At 36.4% G+C, this 19,896-nt stretch overlaps 1 protein-coding gene across 8 annotated transcripts in view; it reads right to left on the bottom strand.

Moving 5' to 3' along the window:
• Positions 1–19,896, bottom strand: part of COL19A1 (collagen type XIX alpha 1 chain) — a 189,847-nt gene that overhangs the window by 22,469 nt on the left and 147,482 nt on the right. For all 8 annotated transcript variants that reach the window (XM_030490407.1, XM_030490405.1, XM_030490403.1 and 5 more), the window contains 13 exons: positions 17,229–17,270; positions 16,021–16,074; positions 15,147–15,200; positions 12,352–12,405; positions 11,346–11,399; positions 9,227–9,271; positions 8,561–8,611; positions 8,438–8,482; positions 8,301–8,327; positions 6,962–7,015; positions 3,872–3,916; positions 1,627–1,671; positions 1,456–1,518 (listed from right to left, as the gene is read on the bottom strand). In XM_030490407.1, coding sequence (XP_030346267.1) covers positions 1,456–1,518; positions 1,627–1,671; positions 3,872–3,916; positions 6,962–7,015; positions 8,301–8,327; positions 8,438–8,482; positions 8,561–8,611; positions 9,227–9,271; positions 11,346–11,399; positions 12,352–12,405; positions 15,147–15,200; positions 16,021–16,074; positions 17,229–17,270 — 633 coding nt within the window. The remainder of the gene's footprint in view (positions 1–1,455; positions 1,519–1,626; positions 1,672–3,871; positions 3,917–6,961; positions 7,016–8,300; positions 8,328–8,437; positions 8,483–8,560; positions 8,612–9,226; positions 9,272–11,345; positions 11,400–12,351; positions 12,406–15,146; positions 15,201–16,020; positions 16,075–17,228; positions 17,271–19,896) is intronic.

Genomic DNA, 19,896 nt, shown 5'->3' on the forward strand with positions numbered 1-19,896 from the left:
AAATAACAGAGCTCAGGGTGATAGTGAAGTGCAAGCACATTGAATTGGAGCTGAGAGCAGATAAAAAATTACAAGTCTTCAGCATCAAGATGTGCACCAGCTTTAATGAGGACACAACTTTAAATGACAAGATATATGGAAATTCTGCAAATGTGGAATATGGACCTGTACATACACTTATCCACTCCCAGCTAATCATGATACAACCATAGAAGAGATTTTTCTTATTCTAGATGTTAGCCTTGATGCGCTATTACTCTTCTGCTCTTACAGATTATGCCTTAACAGTAAGTGGCCAGATCGATTCTTTGGTCCTTAAGAGCTGTGGCACAGCACAGCTTCAGCCTCCTGCGCTAAATATAGAATCATAGTACCACAGAATAGCTAGGGTTGGAAAGGACCCTCCTTCTCAAACAAGAGGGTGTTCTCATTTCCTTCTGGAAACAGTCCCAGGCCCACCTTGTCCCCTAAACTGGCATCTGAGAGTCCTAGTTGGCATGGGCCAAAATAGTGTCAGAGATTATGTTAACAATAGCAAAATGCCAGAAAATTGCAAGATAAATGCTCTGGCACTGTTTAATTTACTAGGATATACACAGATCTGCATATGCAGCAAATTCACTGCTATTTCACTGAGTGAGAAAGAAGGACTGGCATGAGCAACGACATCAGGAATATTTCCTTCTCCCCCATACTGCAAAGTGGAGTTTTGCACAGATTAGGCACCTAGGGCCAATTTGCTGCTGAAGTTACAGAAATGGTCTTTTCTTTCAAGACAGAGGCATGACGTGGAGATGCGCTGACAAACTGAAATGGTCTGCTTTTCATGCTTGTCCCCCAAACACCTAGCTTTGAGTGAGATAATGAGTTCTGCGCTATCCTAGCCAAACCACTTCTAGAATATAAACTAGGTTGTTTTAAACCAGCTCAGACAGTGCTGGCCACACTGCTGTCACACTTCTATTAAATAAAGAGGTCAGATAGACATATCCTAAGTGAACAGTAAATGCTTCAGCTGCAGTGTCACATCACCTGTATACAGAAGAGTTACAAAGTTCATTCAGAGTAATGAAGCACACACTTCTCTATCTGAACTGAAACCAAGAACTTAATTTGTCACCCCATCCTTCATCCGCCCTTCACAGACTGTGTTGAGTGTCTGGGTTAATTTCTCTTTCTGAAAAAATACAAGAGGAGCCTTTAAGTCAACAGGATCCAAAGGACCCTTGTAAGACCTTTAAAGGCAACTTCTCAGTAACATTAAGCATTGAAACATCACAACACCAGGAATTCTTGACTGGATGGTTAATATTGAGCACTGTAGCTCTAAGTGTTTTTCAGATGTTACCTAGCCTAACACAAAGCAGGGTGTAACCTCATTTCTTTTGTAACTTCTAACAAACTAAGATGCATTCTTTGGTAATGAATATATATATACAATATAAAATTGCTTACTGGTTTTCCTTGTGGTCCTTCTGGCCCGGGGAAGCCTATATCTCCTACAGGGCCCCTTTCACCCTAACAAAGAAGAAAACACACCTAGAAATCTGCATGTAAAATCTTGCATTCAGTGTTTGAAATATTTGTGTATTATCATAAGAGTTCAGAACTCAAATCCGTACTTACAGGTTCCCCTGGCATCCCTGGGGACCCAGGAGATCCCGGCTTTCCCTGCAAAAAGAGAACATTAAAAATTCAAACTACTTGGAAGCAAAACATAATTTCTCTTAGGTCAAAAATAAGAGGATATATATTTGAGTGAAGTATTCACGTTACTGTTCATTACATGCTTTAAGAGAGGGAACAGAAATATTTTCCCAGGTATTTTAATATTTGTGCCATGTTAATCTGGCTCTTATGTACAATATAACTCAATCGCTTGGTCTTCTTTACTTCCTGAATACTGAGATAGTGTTTTCATGAAATTTTCTTCTGCAACACCTTGATTTCTTTCTTGAGAAGTCATAATCAGATCAAGATTTGATGTGATATCAAGATATATACAATATCAAGATTTTTATGATATCAAGATTTTTTCTTGAATATGATATATTTTCTTGTATATATGATACCAAGATTTTTTTCCTTCAGTACTTCCTAGTCCTGTTTTTTTTAAAGTGCGTTACTGACTTAAAGCCTTTTGCAAATTTTCTTCAAGCTCTTTCTTGGCCACTTTTATTGTCATTTTATGTTCAGCCTGCCAGAATGCACAATCCTTTCTCATCTCATCATTTAGATGGTGATTGTAAATGATGCTTTGCTTTTAATAACCTACCTGGTTCAGCCAGACAAGAATCTATTACCCTGAATCTACTTTTCCAGAAACATCCTTAGACCAGATCCTCAGCTGACTTGAACAAGTGAGGGATCAAACACATCAGCGCCAGTGACAACTTCAGGAACAACAGGACTGAGGGTTGTTGCTGAGGAAATAGGCACTGATGGCAATACTTGCAGAATTTCAATCCAAGCTTCCCTGATAACCCCACTCAGCAAAAAGCCCAAAGCTAAAATGAGAAGTTTATATTCCCAAATGGGAAAAAGGGTGCACTACTTAATCTAGGAAATAATGCCAGACAAGGAGGACAAATTCTCTTCCAGTAAGATACACAGATATATTTCAAAAATTCTTCCTAGACTACTAAAAAATATTGTGGCTCATATGTCTATTAATTTGTTAATTAAAACTGCTTAGCATAAAATGTTAAAGCAAATAATTTATTTCAGTGGATTTTATTAGAATTAAATGTAATCAACAGAATGCAACTCCATCAACGACAAAGGGAACTCATTAAATTTTTTATATCCAGCTAGAATAGAGGGCAACAAGACTAAGTCTTGTAACATATCCAGTGGGAAATACGCAGAGAATGAACAATTGTGATCATCCTAACCCGCTACTGCATAATTGATTCACAGCATGAAATATATATTTCAGAGCAACAAACTTCGAAACTTACATGGACTATAAAACTCAGAGAAATACTTCTCTTTTCCCCTTATATGTTCCATTTTACCTTGTTTAAGAAGAACTTAACTAAATCAAGCTCTTTAGGCTGATGTTTTTTCTTGGAACTCACAGTAAATAGACTAAATCAGTGGCTAATGGAAATGGGAGTGCATAGACTGTTTATCTCACAAAGCACATTTATAATTTAAAACCAGCTCCTGAATGGATTGGTAGCTGCCCAAATTTAATAATAAATGTATTTGCATATAAATAACTCCATATTGCCTCCTGAAATATGGATATACTTTTTTATTAAACTGTGAATGCAATCTAAAGAAAAGTTGTCTTCATTTCCTTTAGGAACACAAATGAGTAATTATAATTTCAATTTATCATTAGTTACATTTACTTTCACCTACAACAAAGTTTCTGGACGACTTTCATAAACTTCTCTGAATACCTCATGTAAACAGCTGACAAAGCAGTCCCCTAAAGCAAATGTTAGATCTACTCGATATGCAGATCCTTGGGGATTGCAATAACTAATGCTCTTAATATTTCTTTGTGACAGAAGGATGCTTAGAAATTTGTGCATGCTCAGGAACACAGAAAATGTCTTTAACTATATTAAACTGAGGCAATGAGAAGAATTTCATATGCTTTCTTAAGTAAGCATATGCAGCTTCAAATTCCAGCTTTATCATGTATTCACGCCATTCCCACCTGTCATTTTAATAATAATATGAACTCTTAGTGGTATTAAAACTCTAATCTCTTTAGGAAAAACATATCATATTCATACCTGCCTATAAAGAATTAGCCAAGCGCTGGTGTTCCACAAATGGTGATTGAGATTACAGCTCAGCACCTTGCTTGACCTGTTTTTTAGCAAACTGAGTTTTCTTTAATGAATATACATACCGGTGTCCCTGCTACTCCTGGTGTGCCAGCTGGTCCCCGGTCACCCTGAAGAAAAGATAAATCTATACATAAATGGTAATGCTTAAACCAGAAGTTTGTTTGTGGATTTCCATTAAAACCTGAGGAAGGATTATTCAGTAAATTGCAAATGAGGACAAGAGCCAGGCTCTGTTAAATGCTAATATTTAGCTCTGCCACCATCTCATTTTACAGACTTGAGCAAATAACATAAATCCTTTGTTTGGGTTCTCTCATATAATGTCATAATTTCCACTCTATCCCTTATATTCTGCTTGAGGCCTTCCTTGAAAAGGGACGGAAAGTCTCTGACTTATCTGTAGTTTTCCAAATAATTATCATTTGTGGTCATGACAATGTCCAAAATTCACTATCATATCAACATCCCCATATTTAAGATGTATCTTTCAATGAAGTATTTGCCTCTCTGCTAACCCAGTCCTCCATTTCCTGCAAGTTGACATCCTTGAGTTATTTGTGTCATGGTCATTTTTGGCAAAGTTTCTCCTTTTAGCATACAACTACCTTCATGTATGCTTAAACCTAAGACAATGGCTTTTGTGCTGGAGCTGATGAGTTACGGGCACAAACTCATATTTATCTCTTGAGAGAACAATTACCCAAAGCAGACAGATGTTGCTCACCAGTGGTAAAACTCTACACGGTGAGACTTTTTGTAAAGGTTGGACCTTTAAAAGATGATCCTTGAGGTCCCTTCCAACCTGCTATTTTATGATTCTATGATATGACTTGCCCTAACCTACTGCTGACATGTTTTGGTCTGTAACACTACACTCTGCTAGTGAAACGTTGCTTAAAATTTAAGAAAAAAATCATGCTCCTAGTTTCTATAATCATGTCAGAAAAGCCATACTAACAGGAGAATATTTTGTGAGATGAGTTTATGTTACCTGCAGCTGTTTTGCAAAAGCTCCACCAACCCAGCTACATCCACAGCAGCCATGTTCTGTTGTGCAGAAGAGCCCAATGAGATACTGGGATTTCTGGTTTCTGTTGTTATACCTAATGCTGACGTTTCTCATTCTCATAATTTTGTTCAGGTAGTGCAATGATAATGCCGGTAATTGGAAACACTTAACTCCATTATGCAAAGTGTAGACAGATGGTAAGTTAAATGTCTGATCTTGTGCCCAGGGGGAGAAGCTAGCTTACAGGCCACAGTTCAACCTTTCTTGCTCTGTAGGCTAACAGAAATCACTTAATGCAAGTTCACTCCTCAGTGAGGAACACAACATGCACCTCAGGAACACCTGAGCACGGAGTTTGTGCAGCAGGGTATATTGGCTGGAGCACTGCACTCTACCCCTGTGGTTATTCTGGACCCAGAATTTGTATTGTGGTGTTTTCCCTATATGCTGGCTATGACAGTGAAGCTAGAAATTCCTAACGCTTCCCTTGCAAAGAGTTATTCAGGTCCTTTCAGCAATGTGATTTGCAGCATGGCTGCACAAACCACTGTGTCAGCATAGCTGAGGGAAGCGAAATTTTACCCCAAGGACACAAGGTTCTTAGGCCAGTTCATGAAATTATCATGAAATTACAGCCAGCACTGCCTGCGGAAGCTGGTACACAGAGGTACCTAATAAATAGCTCCAAATTAAAAACCAGCATGCACTATGCTGCTGGGACTGGCAGGCAAACCCTGTGCTTCCATTCATTTATTTGCACCAGAAATGTGGTATTTTGACCAAATTTAGCTAAGGAAAGGATATTTTTACTTTGGGAAAGGGCCAAACACTCACTTAGCTTGTTTATATAATCTGCTCCATTGGTTATTCTCTATTTAATTCTTGTCCCCGCTTTGTCTCAGTTAAACCTGTAATATCTCCCTGTGTTTGTTCATTTGAAATCAGACTAGTCTTTAGTTGCTTGTAAATTGTAGTCTTCCAGACCAAGAATCATCTCATGTAATATAAGCATCTAGTATAGACACTACCTTAGATCTTTTCAATCCCCACTCTGCGCAAGTATAAGTAATGTACAGTGATTTTGAGAGAGAAAATTTACATTGCTTTTTGGTGAAAAATCAGCTTCAGTAAGCTATTTTTACACGAATCATTGAATAACATGTAATTCAAAAAGCTGAATATTCAATTTAAAAAAATCTACTCTTTTTTTCTTAAATTTCTAATATATGGGCAAAGTCAATCTGTTTTCACTGACAGAAAACATATTTACAGATTTTTTTGATTTCTCCACTGAATTTTTTATACTTTGCCATGTTTAGAAATGAATAGCAAAATCTTGAATTTTTCAGCATTTCATGACAAGCTTTTCTCTAAATTCATATCAGCCTCCACAACGAGTAAATGAAATGCTGAAACATGCCACCAACTGAAGGAAAGGATCATTTCCTAGTCCTGGAATACAGACTTGAACTACAGGAAGGAGGTGGAGAATATGGTATGGTTCAGGATGTGCTACAGTGGCATCAAAAACACAGTACATAGTGCAAAACAGCAAAACCGATACAAGGGGCCTTTTTTAGACTAATGAGCAACAGTCCATGGAAAGACTGTTCTGCTCACTTTGGAGCAGGATGCATACAAAAAGAACTGTAAGGAACTGGTCTTTCCCTCCATTTCTACTCTCTTCTGTATTTTTATACTCATCTGAACTCATAGTGACACTTATATTCTTAGAACAAGACACATGGACTGTAAGCCTAAGACGATGTCTAGAGAACATGAACTAGTGACCATTCTTAGGAACATGTTAACTATATTACTATGAAGTAATATAGTTATATATAGTATATACTATATATAATATAGTATACAGTAGCATTCTATCAAGTTAAGAAACCAAAATATTACAAGACCTCCTGCACACAATTTTCCATCTGTGGAAAGTGAAATTTTATGTTGGGTGAGTATATGATTTAAACCCACAGTAAAGCAAAAAAAGAAATACAGATAAATATACAAATGTTTTTCACACTGAACCAGTAACTTATGCAAAAAAAAGTAATTCAAAAAACAAGGTTTCAGAAAACATTTAGATGCAGGCAGTTGCCACTAAGAAGCCATGACTTCTTTTTAAGAGTCCTACCTTTTCCCCTGGGAGTCCTTCCAGTCCTGGTAATCCCATTGGTCCTGGGTCTCCCTGATTATTATTTTTTTAATTAAAAAGATTGCATACATTAGAATTTCTGTATTCTGCATGAGAAACGTTGAACAGCAAGCAACAGCAGACTTCGAGAAAAAATTATGTAACTTGACATTAGTAAAACAGGTAACCAGTTACCACGTGAACAGATTTTGTTATGCCCTGTTTCAGTGATCTGCAAATTAAGCTTTTCCCAGAGACACTGTGTGAATATTTGTTTCAACAGCTTTAATTTTGATGAAGAATGTAATCCAGAAGACTCCCCCACAGTGTTCTTGCAAGCCAGGGTCAGCTCTAAAGCACCTCCAGGCAGTAGAGTCTGAACATGTAAGCATATGCTGTCAAACAGAGAACCAACCTCCAAGCAATTCTGTGTCCTGTTCCCTAAACACAGCTTACTCTGCAGCAAGGGACACACAGACTAGGTCCCTGTGTAGGTCTTCAAGGTTTTCTGTGGTAAAAACATGCTCCAGGGGAGAAATCAGTTTAACACGTAGATTGGGGAGGCTAGGAACTACAGTGACAAGCCACAAGCTAATGACAAATATAGTTTCCCTATTATAAAGCCAAGTTACACACGCATGTCAAGGACCTTGGAAAAAATGGACAGCCAGTCAGGATTTGGATCTATATTCTGCTGGTGGCTAGCCCTAAGCAACTGCTCAAGGTTCTTCCACCCCATAATTTTTAAAGAAAGTTCATGTGAAAAGGACATAACACAATGCTTACAGGAAAAAAATATCAAAAAGTTAAATTAATCTGCTTTTGAATGCCAAAATGCGTATCTAAAAGGTGTAGGAGGTCCCATGATCACCATCTTGCTCACCAGAAGCCATGTGAGCACACAGTAGTTAACTGTCATGCCATTTACAAAGAAAACATTAACTTATAGTTGTTACTGGCTAGCATGATGTAGCACACTGTCCTTTCTCCCTTATCACTTTCAAATTTAATGTTGAGGACAATCTAATAGCTCTTAAGATATTTTCTACTTTTATTTCACATTCTTTATTCTTAGACACATCCAGGGACAGCTCAGCAGAGATGAATCCACAAGTAGTTAATGCTATGTTCAGTCATTCATTATATGATCACTTAGAACTTTGAGCAGAAATCGCAAAATTCACAAGCCTAGAAATTAAAAAGGCTTTTTCAGATGAACTGGTTCTGCAGGAGATAAGCTACCTGCTAAACAATATCAAGGGACTCTTCCACCCTTGTGACTACAATTGTGTTTAGTACTTGCGGAATTCTCTAACATGGTCAAAAAATACATACATACCACTGTGCCAGGATCTCCTTTGGGACCCTGCAAATAAATGAAATGGAAACAAAATAAAAAAAAAAAAAAAAAGTTACAAAATAAGATGATATTTTTTAGTATTAACTATTAGAAATTATGTTTCTGTTAATACTTACGGGAGGTCCTGGTGGACCTGGATAACTAGCGACACTCACACCGCCCTGTAACAGCAAGTTTGAAAGTTGAGCTGGGCCAAAATTAGGTGTTGATTGAAAAACAAAAATAATAAAGAGAAATACCTGGAGTTTATATAAGCTGCTCATTCCGTTTCTTTCATTGTAAGGCATACCCTTTAAAACATAAAAAACAAGTAAGCATCACAACTTTGAATTACAAAGGCAGAACTCTTGCCCTGTTCAAGCCCTGTAGCTCAGCAAAGCTGTGGTATCATTTCTGTTCTAAATCAACTTTTCAAAGCTTCTAGACATTTCTGCAAGAACATAAGATACATATCAATGTAGCTTGGGCCCTTTTTTTTTAATTACAAAACAAGAAACCTGTAAACTCAGTGTATGTTACATTTTGATATTATTATTATTATAATTCTCCAGAATTGATTTTGTGTTAGGTACTATTCCAGTTAATTTGGAGTCCAGTGAGCTCCATGGACTTTCTCTAGGTTCCCTGAGTTCCCTGATTTCAGGTACCTAAGCTGTCTAAATTACTCTAGTAACACTAAGCATCAAGGTTAACTCATTTGACCAAGTGTCTAGGATGCCTTTAGTGAACTGAAATTATTCAGTGATGAATCAAAGAATACAGAAACCTTTTGCAAAAAGACTTGTCTTCCTGCATTATTAATACATATTGGAGTGACAGTCAATTCTTTGTATTACATTACACTTTACTCACAGGTGCATTGTTCCTAATATAACATTCAAATTACAAACCAGAAAATATCTCACCGGAGGCCCAGGTGGTCCAGGTTGCCCAGGAGAACCTTCACTACCCTAGTACAGCAAGAGATTCATGTAACTCATTTACTGTAACTTGTGTCCAGATCTATTCCATACCCAAGCTATAATGACCATAATAACAATAAACAAGAGATACAGTCAATATGACCAGCTAGTATCAAGAATAAATTTTCCTGCCCAGCTCCTGCTTGAGCTTTAGAGAAGTTAGGATTCATTACTTTATAGTAGTTTTTTATTTTGTTAGTTACTTGAAGCTTTATGTATAGTAACTTCCTTGTAGCAAAACAGTAGCGGTGGCCCGGGTTGTGAAACATTTCGTAAACACCAGGAGAAAGAGGAAGGGAAAAAGTATCAATTTCTAAGCAACTGGTAGATAAAAGTTAACATAAATTTTATGTTTTGTCCATTATTTTATAAAAGCCAAACTTCACCTGATCATTCATAGGTAAATACAAAAGAGCTATAATTTCAGGAGTTCAGTTTATTTAGAACACACTGAATAAAAATGAAGATCTTTATTTAGATAAACAATTTATACATTTTGGGGTTTTTTTTAATTTTATATTATTCATCTGTGTCTCTGCAGCCTGTTGTGCTGATGTGCACTGAATTACTTTCATTAAAAAAAGAAAAAAAAAAAAAAAAAAAAAGCTGAGTTTTTGCCCCAGCAGGATGGTGGAGTCTCTGACCAGCGCAGAGTTGCAAAGGTTTTAACATCAAGTTTCCCAAACCAGATCTTTTCAAAGTCTCATTCACTACAATCCAGTTAAAATCACTGTATAATGTGGAACAAATCTGCCAGAATTTTTCACTGACTTCATGGCATCTTATTAAACATAAGTCAGTGAGATACTTAGGCTGCATATTCAAAATTCTTAAGGTAGCAAAAGGCAAGCTAAATGTTCAATGGCAATAATTAGCTCACTGGAAAAATATACAGAAAAATATAACTGTAACTAAATGTTTATACAAGGATAATTTCCAAATGGTCCTGCTAACTGATAGAAACTATCAGCCTCCATAAGTGATCTGGAGTACTTCATGGGGAATTAAAATACTATAATTTAGTATTATATGATTTCTCAAGCATGTTTCTCAGATGAAGGAGGAGCAGGAAGTGATTCTGGCTGAATTTCAATTTACTTAATCACTCTTCAGCCACCTGACTTCTGCCCTTTTTGATTGATAATACACTGGTTATAGAGCAGTGGCTTCTCATTCCCACCTACATGTGAACTGTGAACAAAGAACCAACTGGTTACACAAAAAGGAAATGTGTGGTACATTTTTCTATTATGGCCTGCAAGGAGGCAGCTTTCAATCAATTTCTATACTGAAATAATTTCAGAGCTTTACAAAATTGTTTCCTTTCTTACTCATACCAGAGTCAAGGTTTTGTAGAGTATTAGTAGGATCACATACCTTGATGCGACAGTGCTATGCCTGGAAAATTCCAGGCTGAAGTTAAAAAAAAAAAAAAACCAAACCAGAAAAGTGTATTCATATGCAAAATGGAGAACTTGTGCCAGAAAATATTTTGCAACAAACTACGTTTGTGTCTGCTGTATTACACTGATCTGAGGTGCCCAAGAAATGAATTTGATCTCTTAGTTATAATGAATAATATCCAGTGCCTGATAAAAGAGTACACAGAACATTGACCAAAAGCAGTGCTATAGCAGTGTAAATTAAGTATAAAGGAAGCTTATGTATTTTAGCAGAGTAACTTACACTCAATAATTTTCAGTACTTGTGAAGCACTTTTGTGTAATTACTTTTGACTAAAATACTGGTAAAAGAAGAAGAGCGAGTAGTAACTAGTCCTACATTATTTCACAAATGTATTTTCACTTTCCTAAATTTTATATAGTATGCCATACTTAGAGCACATTCTCTGCAACTTACATACACCACAAGGACTACGCTTCAGTATATAAGCCCATAGTACATTTTGGGGGGAAAGTACTTGTATTAGGACACAAAATCAATTTGAAAATATACGTCAAGTTCTTGTTTGCACTCTATGTTAAAAAACCCCAAAACATTGGAGCATAATGGGATTGCAGAACCTGCACAGATCTTTGCCAAGACTAAAAAGCAGGAATACCTTTTCGCCTTTTGACCCTGCTGGACCAGGATGTCCAGGTCTTCCTGTGACTCCCTGCACAACACAGTATTGGTTTATATTAGTTAAGAAACAATGAAACACAGTATTTTTGCATCAGAGACTAGTTTTTAAATCTTGTACTTCTTGAGGGTCATTTCAATGTAATTATGCTTCTCCTCCAGGCTTAAGTATTTCTCTTCTGTTTGATACCACAGCTATGTCCTTCTGATTAGTTCTTTGAAGGATAAAACTTGTGTTTGCAGTTGCATTTTCACCTTTGCACACTAAATGCCCTGACCTTAACTGGCACCTCTTGATACTGCTAAGAATCATGTTTTACTGCTAAAATGCCAATTTACATATTGCACATTAAACTTCCTAAATGGGTTACAATTTTTAAAAGAAGGGAAGCATCAGTACCATCAGCAACCTAGAAATGAATAATCATCAGACTAACTAATGTGGTCCCATCCAATATGTCAAAAATAAAGTTAAGAACAAATTCCAAGCGGAGTTTTCCCAGAAATACCAACATTTTTAATTATACTTTTCAGTGACTTGAAATATTTCCAGCTTATTCTTATACTTTTTAAATTTTGAAACCAAGTGGTTATTTGGTTTCAACATTAAATATTTTCAGAATGCCCAGCTGGAATTATTTTTAGACTTTTATTACTAACAATATTACTGTAACTTGGTACAAATACATCATTAACTGCAAGTATGCACATCATAAGTCATGTAACCTCACAGAGCCTCTAGTAATGCCAACACTCCAAACCCATTTAAGTTACATAAACTTTGAGCCCAGACAATGACAGTATTTTCAGTAACATCAGCTCACAACATAGTTTCTTTTATTAGAACCACTATGGGCAAGATTGTATTATTACTATCCGAAAAGCCAAAAGACAGGACAAGGAACTAAGAATGTGAAGTTTTACTAGATAGTTACAGCAGATCTCTGCAGAGATCGATTAGATCACAGGTCATATCACAGACTTACCGAAGGTCCACTGGGTCCTGGTATGCCTGGCAGTCCAGGAGCACCTTGAAGGCCCTGGAAATTGAGAGAGCATATGAGTATTTCCTCTCTCACTTACAACTTGAAAACTACTTACATCTAGCATTTTCAGCAGTATTATAAACTATATTCAAGCATGTTTTTATCTAAAAGGTTGCCAGTATTTTTAGGAATGAAAAAAACCAAACCCACCATGCAAAGAAGAGGTTATCACTGAACAAGGCTAGAGGCAACTTCTTGCTTAACTGACAACGCTTGTCCTTCAATCTTTTATATTGTTAGCTTATGTCCTCTATATCTTTTTGGCTTTAATTGTGCAGATAATAGCAGGACATCTGGCTTTTCCTTAGAGAATAATTTTCTATTTTCTATCGCTAAAGGGTGTTTTTCTCTGGTGAGAAGACAAATGCTCAGACTTCTCATTTTTACCTGATGGTATCTAAATGCAGTGATGCTTTCTGCTTGATTTATAGCTTTTGCCTTTTTGATAACAGAACATGACATTTTTCATAGTATTTAATGAACTACTTTCCTGATCTTATTGTGTTAAACTGCCTGGAAATTGATGGATTCTGGTATTCGCTTACTAAACACAGGTGTGCAGATTACTACAGTGGATACAAGCAGGATTTGAGACAAGCCTGCACGTGACTGAAGTCTTTTCTCTGCCACACCAGGCTTAGGTGCAATTTTAGACAGGTACAAGTCATGTACTAATGAAAGCTAATCACTCTCAGTCCCCCCTATAAGCCACAAAGGGAAATTGGTCCCTTCCAACCAGTGGTTCAATTTATCTGCACAGAGCACCTATCCTCTGACAAGAGGAGTGACCTCAGAAAATGCCTTTTTCTCATATTAAATGCAGTGTTTAAGAAGGGATGGCTAAAAGCGTAGTCTGGAAAACCACAGAGGACACAAGTCCTGAAATAAGGGCTCTGAAGGAGAGACTGAAGGAAAGACTTCAGGCAGAAATAAATCAGGAAAGATGTAGAGATGAAGAGAGACAATTTCCCTTTCTTGCTGCTACACATAGAGGACATTGATCCAAATCTGCAGCTTTTCAGAGTGGCAATCCATCTGCTAATGTGTTCTCTGCTCATTTTGAATTACTTAAGTCTGAAAAATGAATATGAAGCCAAAGGAAGATTTTCTGTAATTCTTACTACTGATGTTAGGAAAATCCTCCTCTGGAGAAAAGAATATTTTAAGAAGGAAGAGAACTAAGTTTCAACAAAGATTAAAGGGCTATTCAAAAGCACATGGAAATTAATGAGCATGTTTCAAAGAGCTTCAGGGGGGCTTCTCAAGTTTTCTTCCCATTCCTATAGCACCTAAATCATAAAAATGAGAATAAAATTCATAAATTTGTAAAAAAAGGTTACTTTTAAACTTCAGAAACTCTTTTATTGTTTCTGAAAATAAATTCACTTGCAACCTCATAATCAAAAGCTGCTGCTAAACACTGAAAACATCAGATCTAAGGCAGCTAACCAGCTATCAAACTGAAGCAGCATGTGAATAGGTAATTTACTAACACAGCATGGCACACTGCTGCATCAATAATAATAAAAAAATACTTAGAATTAATTTACTCTGGAGTCCTTCTAGAAAAACTAACCGCCAGTTATAATCTTGCCTTTCCTATTTTACATTCTTAATTGCCTCTAATGTTTCACTTGGTTCTTACCAGTTAAATAGTATCTGAATTCTTGAAACTGTTTTGCTAATACCTCAGACTTGCTAGGGTTGAGCTCTAGAGGTACTTTCCCGTTTATTTTTTAAGTAAAATCCTGCTTGTGCTTTACTTGTAGCTTGCCCCAGCATTTTAAGGTATACGTTCTAAATCCAACCTCAGGAGTCACCTGCTTTTAAGAAGCAAAGACATAATGAGCTCTATAGATCGTGTAAAAATAAAAGGAAAAATAAGCATGACACTTAGCCTGACAATCTGCTAAATTCTAGGGCAGAGCAGTAGTAGGAATACATATCTAATGCTTCTGCAGCATCTTTTGTTTTGTCCTCATTTAACTGTTTAAGTTTGAAAACCAAGGATCCTGAAATTTACTCAAAATTAATCTATTTACTTAGATTCATTTCTTAATAGCTTCTGCTTAGGTGATTGAATTTTATTTATTTATTGACAGAGATTGCTCTTGTTAGCTGCAAATATTTCAATTTAAAATGAAAACTTTAGCAGCTATTTTGGATTTAGCACCACAAGTCACATAACTTTTTTCCTTCTCCATAACAACGTAAAAATAACTCTAAGAATGCACCATATGATGTAAAATACAGTAAGTATTTTAAATTCAGTCTCTTCAAACATTTTCCAATTTCCACTTAGCAGTAATTGCTGCTATGACCATTCCCATCAGAGTATTTACCTAATGGACTGTTTTTGAAAGTGAATTCTAAATGGGAACTAACACAATGAAAGCAAATATGTTATAAAACATGAAGTTTTTTCTGAAAACATTTGGCATTTGTCTATTTATTACTCTATTCTACACTCTTTAAAATTTGCATTTAAATGTATGTGAGGCTTTATAATACACAAATGAGCAAAAATCCTCAGACAAAAACGAAATTGATGTTATTTAATTGACTAATAGCATTTAATCTTGTTGAAAATTCAGAACTAAGGGCTATTTATAGCAATACATTAGTATTTCAGCAGTTTTAAAGAACTGAATAACACTGTGCATTTCATTGTCAGTCTTGATCTTCATTCAGGTTCAGATAAGAATGCAGCCACTACAGAAATGAAGTAATTTTACCTCATCGCCTTTCTCGCCAGCAAGCCCAGGAAACCCACGTTCACCTTTGCTTCCCTATGAAAATGTAACATTCAAATAAATACTTTCTATTAGCAAACAATGAATTTCATGCTCTGTAGGGCATTTTATGACCCGCATTTAATATATGAAGCCCTTACAACAATAGTGCTTAAAACAGAAAAAAAATGCTCAATACTACCTAAAAGCTTTAAAACATGCCTCCCATCAAGGTGAAAGGAAATGCGTGGTTTATTCCCTAGCAGGCAAACTAGCCAAGAGCAGACATACAATTAATAGCAAAGAACTTAAATGCTTGCCAAAACAGACAACTACACTTCCAGGTAATTAGACTCAACTATAGGAGATATCTATATGCCAAACCATGTGGCATTTGATCTGATTACAGTGAAGCAGAACTTTGATTGGCATCAAGTCCCAAAAAAACAGCTGTGCTACTCCCATTGGAATATGGGGCAAAGGCACAGGGTGGTCCAGGTGTTGCACACTTGAGGGAGACACGGGAGGTTTCCTTCTTCACCTTGAGATTCTTGCCTGCCTGACTCACCTAAAATAAGCCTGTAGATGGCAATGCACTAATGGACAGTCAAATCTGAGCTAGCTTTAACGGATACAAGACAGAGAAAAGCTATCCTGGCGTGAGACTCCATTCAGGCTATTTTGCTCACTTTCCTGAAAGGAAATGTGAAATGACACAGGAAGAGGACTGAACTGTAAAAATAGTTTGAACCTTTAGGCTGCTCAGATGCTACAGGTATAGGAGTCAGGCAAAAAAGTCAAGGCGGTCAGGGGTCAGAGTCTGACCTTTTACTTTTAACAACTAACAAAGCAATATAAAACACTCTTCAAAACTTACCTTTGGCCCTTCTCTACCAGGGATGCCTGGAGGACCTCTTGTGCCAGGATCACCCTGAGGAACACACAGAAAGAAAAGTGACAAATAACCATTTCTGTGACATAGGCAGAAGGTCTGTCAGACTGCTTCCTTCCTGCCCTTCTGACCATCCCATCATCATACCCCAAAGCTTTCTCTTCAGTCCTTTATCTCTTCGACACTATATACTTGTTCAGATAATCCTTCCTTGTTTCCCTCCCCATCTCTTACACACTCTACTCAAACTACGCTAACAAATTTTTAGCTTCATTTCAAGAGGACTCATAAATGACTTTGAATTGAATAGTCCCAGACATGCCTGTGTTTGCTCTGTGAAGAGCAAATCTTCTCCCTTTTAAGGATCAGGTAGGATAAGGATACTTGTTACTCTCACCAGCTTTAAATATATAGTTACTTTAAAGTAAATGATACCTGCTTTGATGAGAGAATCATTTTGCAGCTAATCTTACAGAGGTGCTAACCACAAAACATAGAGTAATGAAGAATGAAGCATAAAGAACTGCTAAGAGAGAGTACTGACAAAGACCTAGAAAAGCACGTACAGAAGAAAGACAATACAATTACAAACTGAAAGAATCAGGGGAAAAAATGAAAGACAGACCTAAAAGAAATCAAATTTGTGAATGAGAAAGTCAATAAAACCTAAGTACATATATTAATAAAGGATGGTAGAATAGGATAATCGCTCTCCTAGGAAATGATGTGTGCTTTTCATATTGAAATCCTCCTGAGCACACTTTTCATTTGGGAATACTGTAGATCACTTCAAATTTTATTATTTTCTAAGTAATACCTTAGAAATTCTAGACTATTTTCCCTACTTAGTATATTACCAATATCAATGCTTTAAAGTAAAGCAAAGAATGGGGTATACTTGTAGCAATTCATATTGTGGACTGGATGTGCTGAACAGGCACCTGCTGGCTACATACCTCATACCTACTACATGGCCTCATGTACCATTCAAAAGCTATTTTGTGAAATTCCTATAAAATACATTTCTTGAGTATTTTTTAAAAACAAAACAAAAATCAATAAAACCTCAAAATTAATTTATGCTAGCCCGGTAGGTCAAAACTGAACATACTCAAACTTTCAAGTGCATAATTTGGTTTAAAAAGCATGCTTATAGCAAACAAAGATACTTATTTATATTTGAAAATGTTTACCTTCAGTATAGCACCCATGTCTCCCACAAGTGGCAGTGCAATCTGAAATTAAAAAAGGCAGCTGCAGTTCATGTTGTATAGAACGTTACCAATTCTGATGGGTCCTCATTGCTTCTGAAGTTCATACTGTTATACATAGAGCTGATTATATATATACTGTATATATATAACTGTAGCATGAAATGGGGAGATGACAAAACTAACTTCAATAAACTAGCTCAGATACTGGAAATAATCCAGCTACAGCACCATATGTAGTATTTTGTCCTGCCTTTAAACATTAAGAATGAGTGCAAAACTCTCTGGTGCCATTGCTAAATTGCTACCAATACTAAAGATAACCTATCTGAAGCTCAATTAACAGATTTACACTGCACTGCAATATATTTTGGATTTCCAAGAGCTGCCATTAAACTTGTATTTAAAGACTTCATGTAAAACCTGACTGCACTGGGTATCAGCTTCTCTCACAAATGGACTCTTCAATTCCCAACGTTTATTTCTTCTTGCAAATGCTAAAGCAAAAATAGCCCTGGGCATACTATAAAATTAGACACATTCAAAATTTATTAATGGTTCAGTCTGTTTCAATCATTTCCATCTTGAAGAACAAAATAAAAAGTGAGCACTTTTGTAGCAAATTAAAACAACCTGTTGGACTGTCGGTTGGTAGCAATGGGTATCAAATACAAGCTCAGGAGAAACACTGCTGAACATGCTTAACCATAAGTGTAATCAGTTCACCATTTACAGGTAGCATCGGCACCTTTGAAAGTATGCTGAGACGTTTTCTAGGGTGAGACAGCCACCTAATAAAACTTAAGGACATAACTATGTAAAGGTATGAAGTCCATCCTCTGCATAAAGGTAAACTGTACGTAGACAGCATCACCTGCTCTTAAAAATCTGTAACAAGGCTTAAAAATAACAACAACATCTCTATATGGCCTGACTTTTCACCCTTCTCCTTGTGACAACAATTTTACAGGTAGGCAGACTATTACCATGTCACCTGTTGGTCTTTCTGCTGGACTACACAATGTTTCCCCAGTCTCTCCTTATTTCCAACATTCTCATTTTAGCTGCAATACCATTTCATGGTACAGGCCCCCAAGCCCTCAGTGTGAGAGGGCCCTAACATCCAGCTGCAAGGGTGCACCAGGTATGAGAGCAAGCCTACTACATTTGTGCCATACAGTTCATCTGCTCTGTATGTACAGCAAGTCCAGCCTAACTGCACACATACCGTAGATTCATAGCTGCATTTGCTGAACTGAATAACAGCATATATCACAGAATACATAAAATGATTTTTATTTAATTTAATAATATTAAAAATGAATTAAAGACATTTTAGATGCAGCATGAAGATCTGGTATTATTATGTATTCTCTGATATATGCTGGCCTTCTGAAAGTGTTAAAATGGCCTTAATACTCTGGCTCACTCTTGAAGGCTACATCTTTCTTTAAAAATTTTCTCTCCAAAGAGAAGAGTATTTCAAGTGAGCAAAAGGCAGTAATTCTCCTGTTAGTAGACCTGCCTGTTTAACAGTAGCATCAGATTATTTACTTACATTTAGTTTACAGTGCACTGTGTCTTTCAAAGCTGTCCTACTTAAAGGTTTTTGGTTTTTCTTATCAAGCACTTTATGCTCATCTTCTCGAGTTTAATCTTATTGACTTCAAACTGCCACTGGATTTTAAGTTTTGATTGTATCCTCAAAAAGCTAACAATCTTTCCCATTGCAGATTTTATATCTACTTATCCTAATCAAATCAAATCACTGACAAAAACTAGGCACGGGAGAGACCTCTCTTTCTAAAATTGACAGTAATCTGGTGATAGACACTCATATCCATATTTTTGATAAGCATTAACTGTATGGCAATTACTTCAAAAGCATTTTTTGCTTGCTTATCAAAATATCATGAGGACAGTCTCTAAGTTTTATTGAGGCCAAGGTATATAACATGACTGTTAGCATCTCTCCCTTCCTCAAAATCTTTCTCAAAGTGCTCAAAAGTAAATTCTAACCATTAAGAGACTGCTTTGGTTCCTTCTTTGGGTGAATCACACCAGATCTTCATGCTGTATCTAAAATGTCTTTCACTCTTTTTTTTATTATTATTAAATTAAATAAAAATAATTTTCAGAGCTACTGAATTACTCAACTTCTCCGTATATTCTATAATTTGATCTATATGATTATTAAGTAATAGACTTTACTGGTCTTTCAAATAATTATATTCATGGTGCCTTCTTCTTCTTGTTTTTGTATGTGTTCCTTGCTGAAGCTCATTTGAGTTCTATCTTCATACTCAATGTGAGTGATTCAGTACCTGCTTTTAGATACTGAATTCAGGCCTTTGAGGAACTACTGATACTCTTAAGTGTTTTTTAAAACCTGAGGCCAGAATTTACTTGGTGTTTGTTTTCAAACCCGGCCACTTAACTTTCATAAGTGTTAATGGGAATTTATTGCATTAGAGACTAAATATTCTCAGAATGTCATTAAAAATTAATGTCTTCTTTCTGTGGCATAGCAAAATTAGCTTTGGAATCCCAAATTTTCCTCTTCAATGTTTTAACACGAATTATCAAAGTATGCTGCTGAAAATTTGCATTATGCAGAAATGCTTCTGAGACTGAGGAACATTACGCCAAG

Source organism: Strigops habroptila, chromosome 6 (assembly GCF_004027225.2).
Source record: "Strigops habroptila isolate Jane chromosome 6, bStrHab1.2.pri, whole genome shotgun sequence".
NCBI lineage: Eukaryota > Metazoa > Chordata > Aves > Psittaciformes > Psittacidae > Strigops > Strigops habroptila.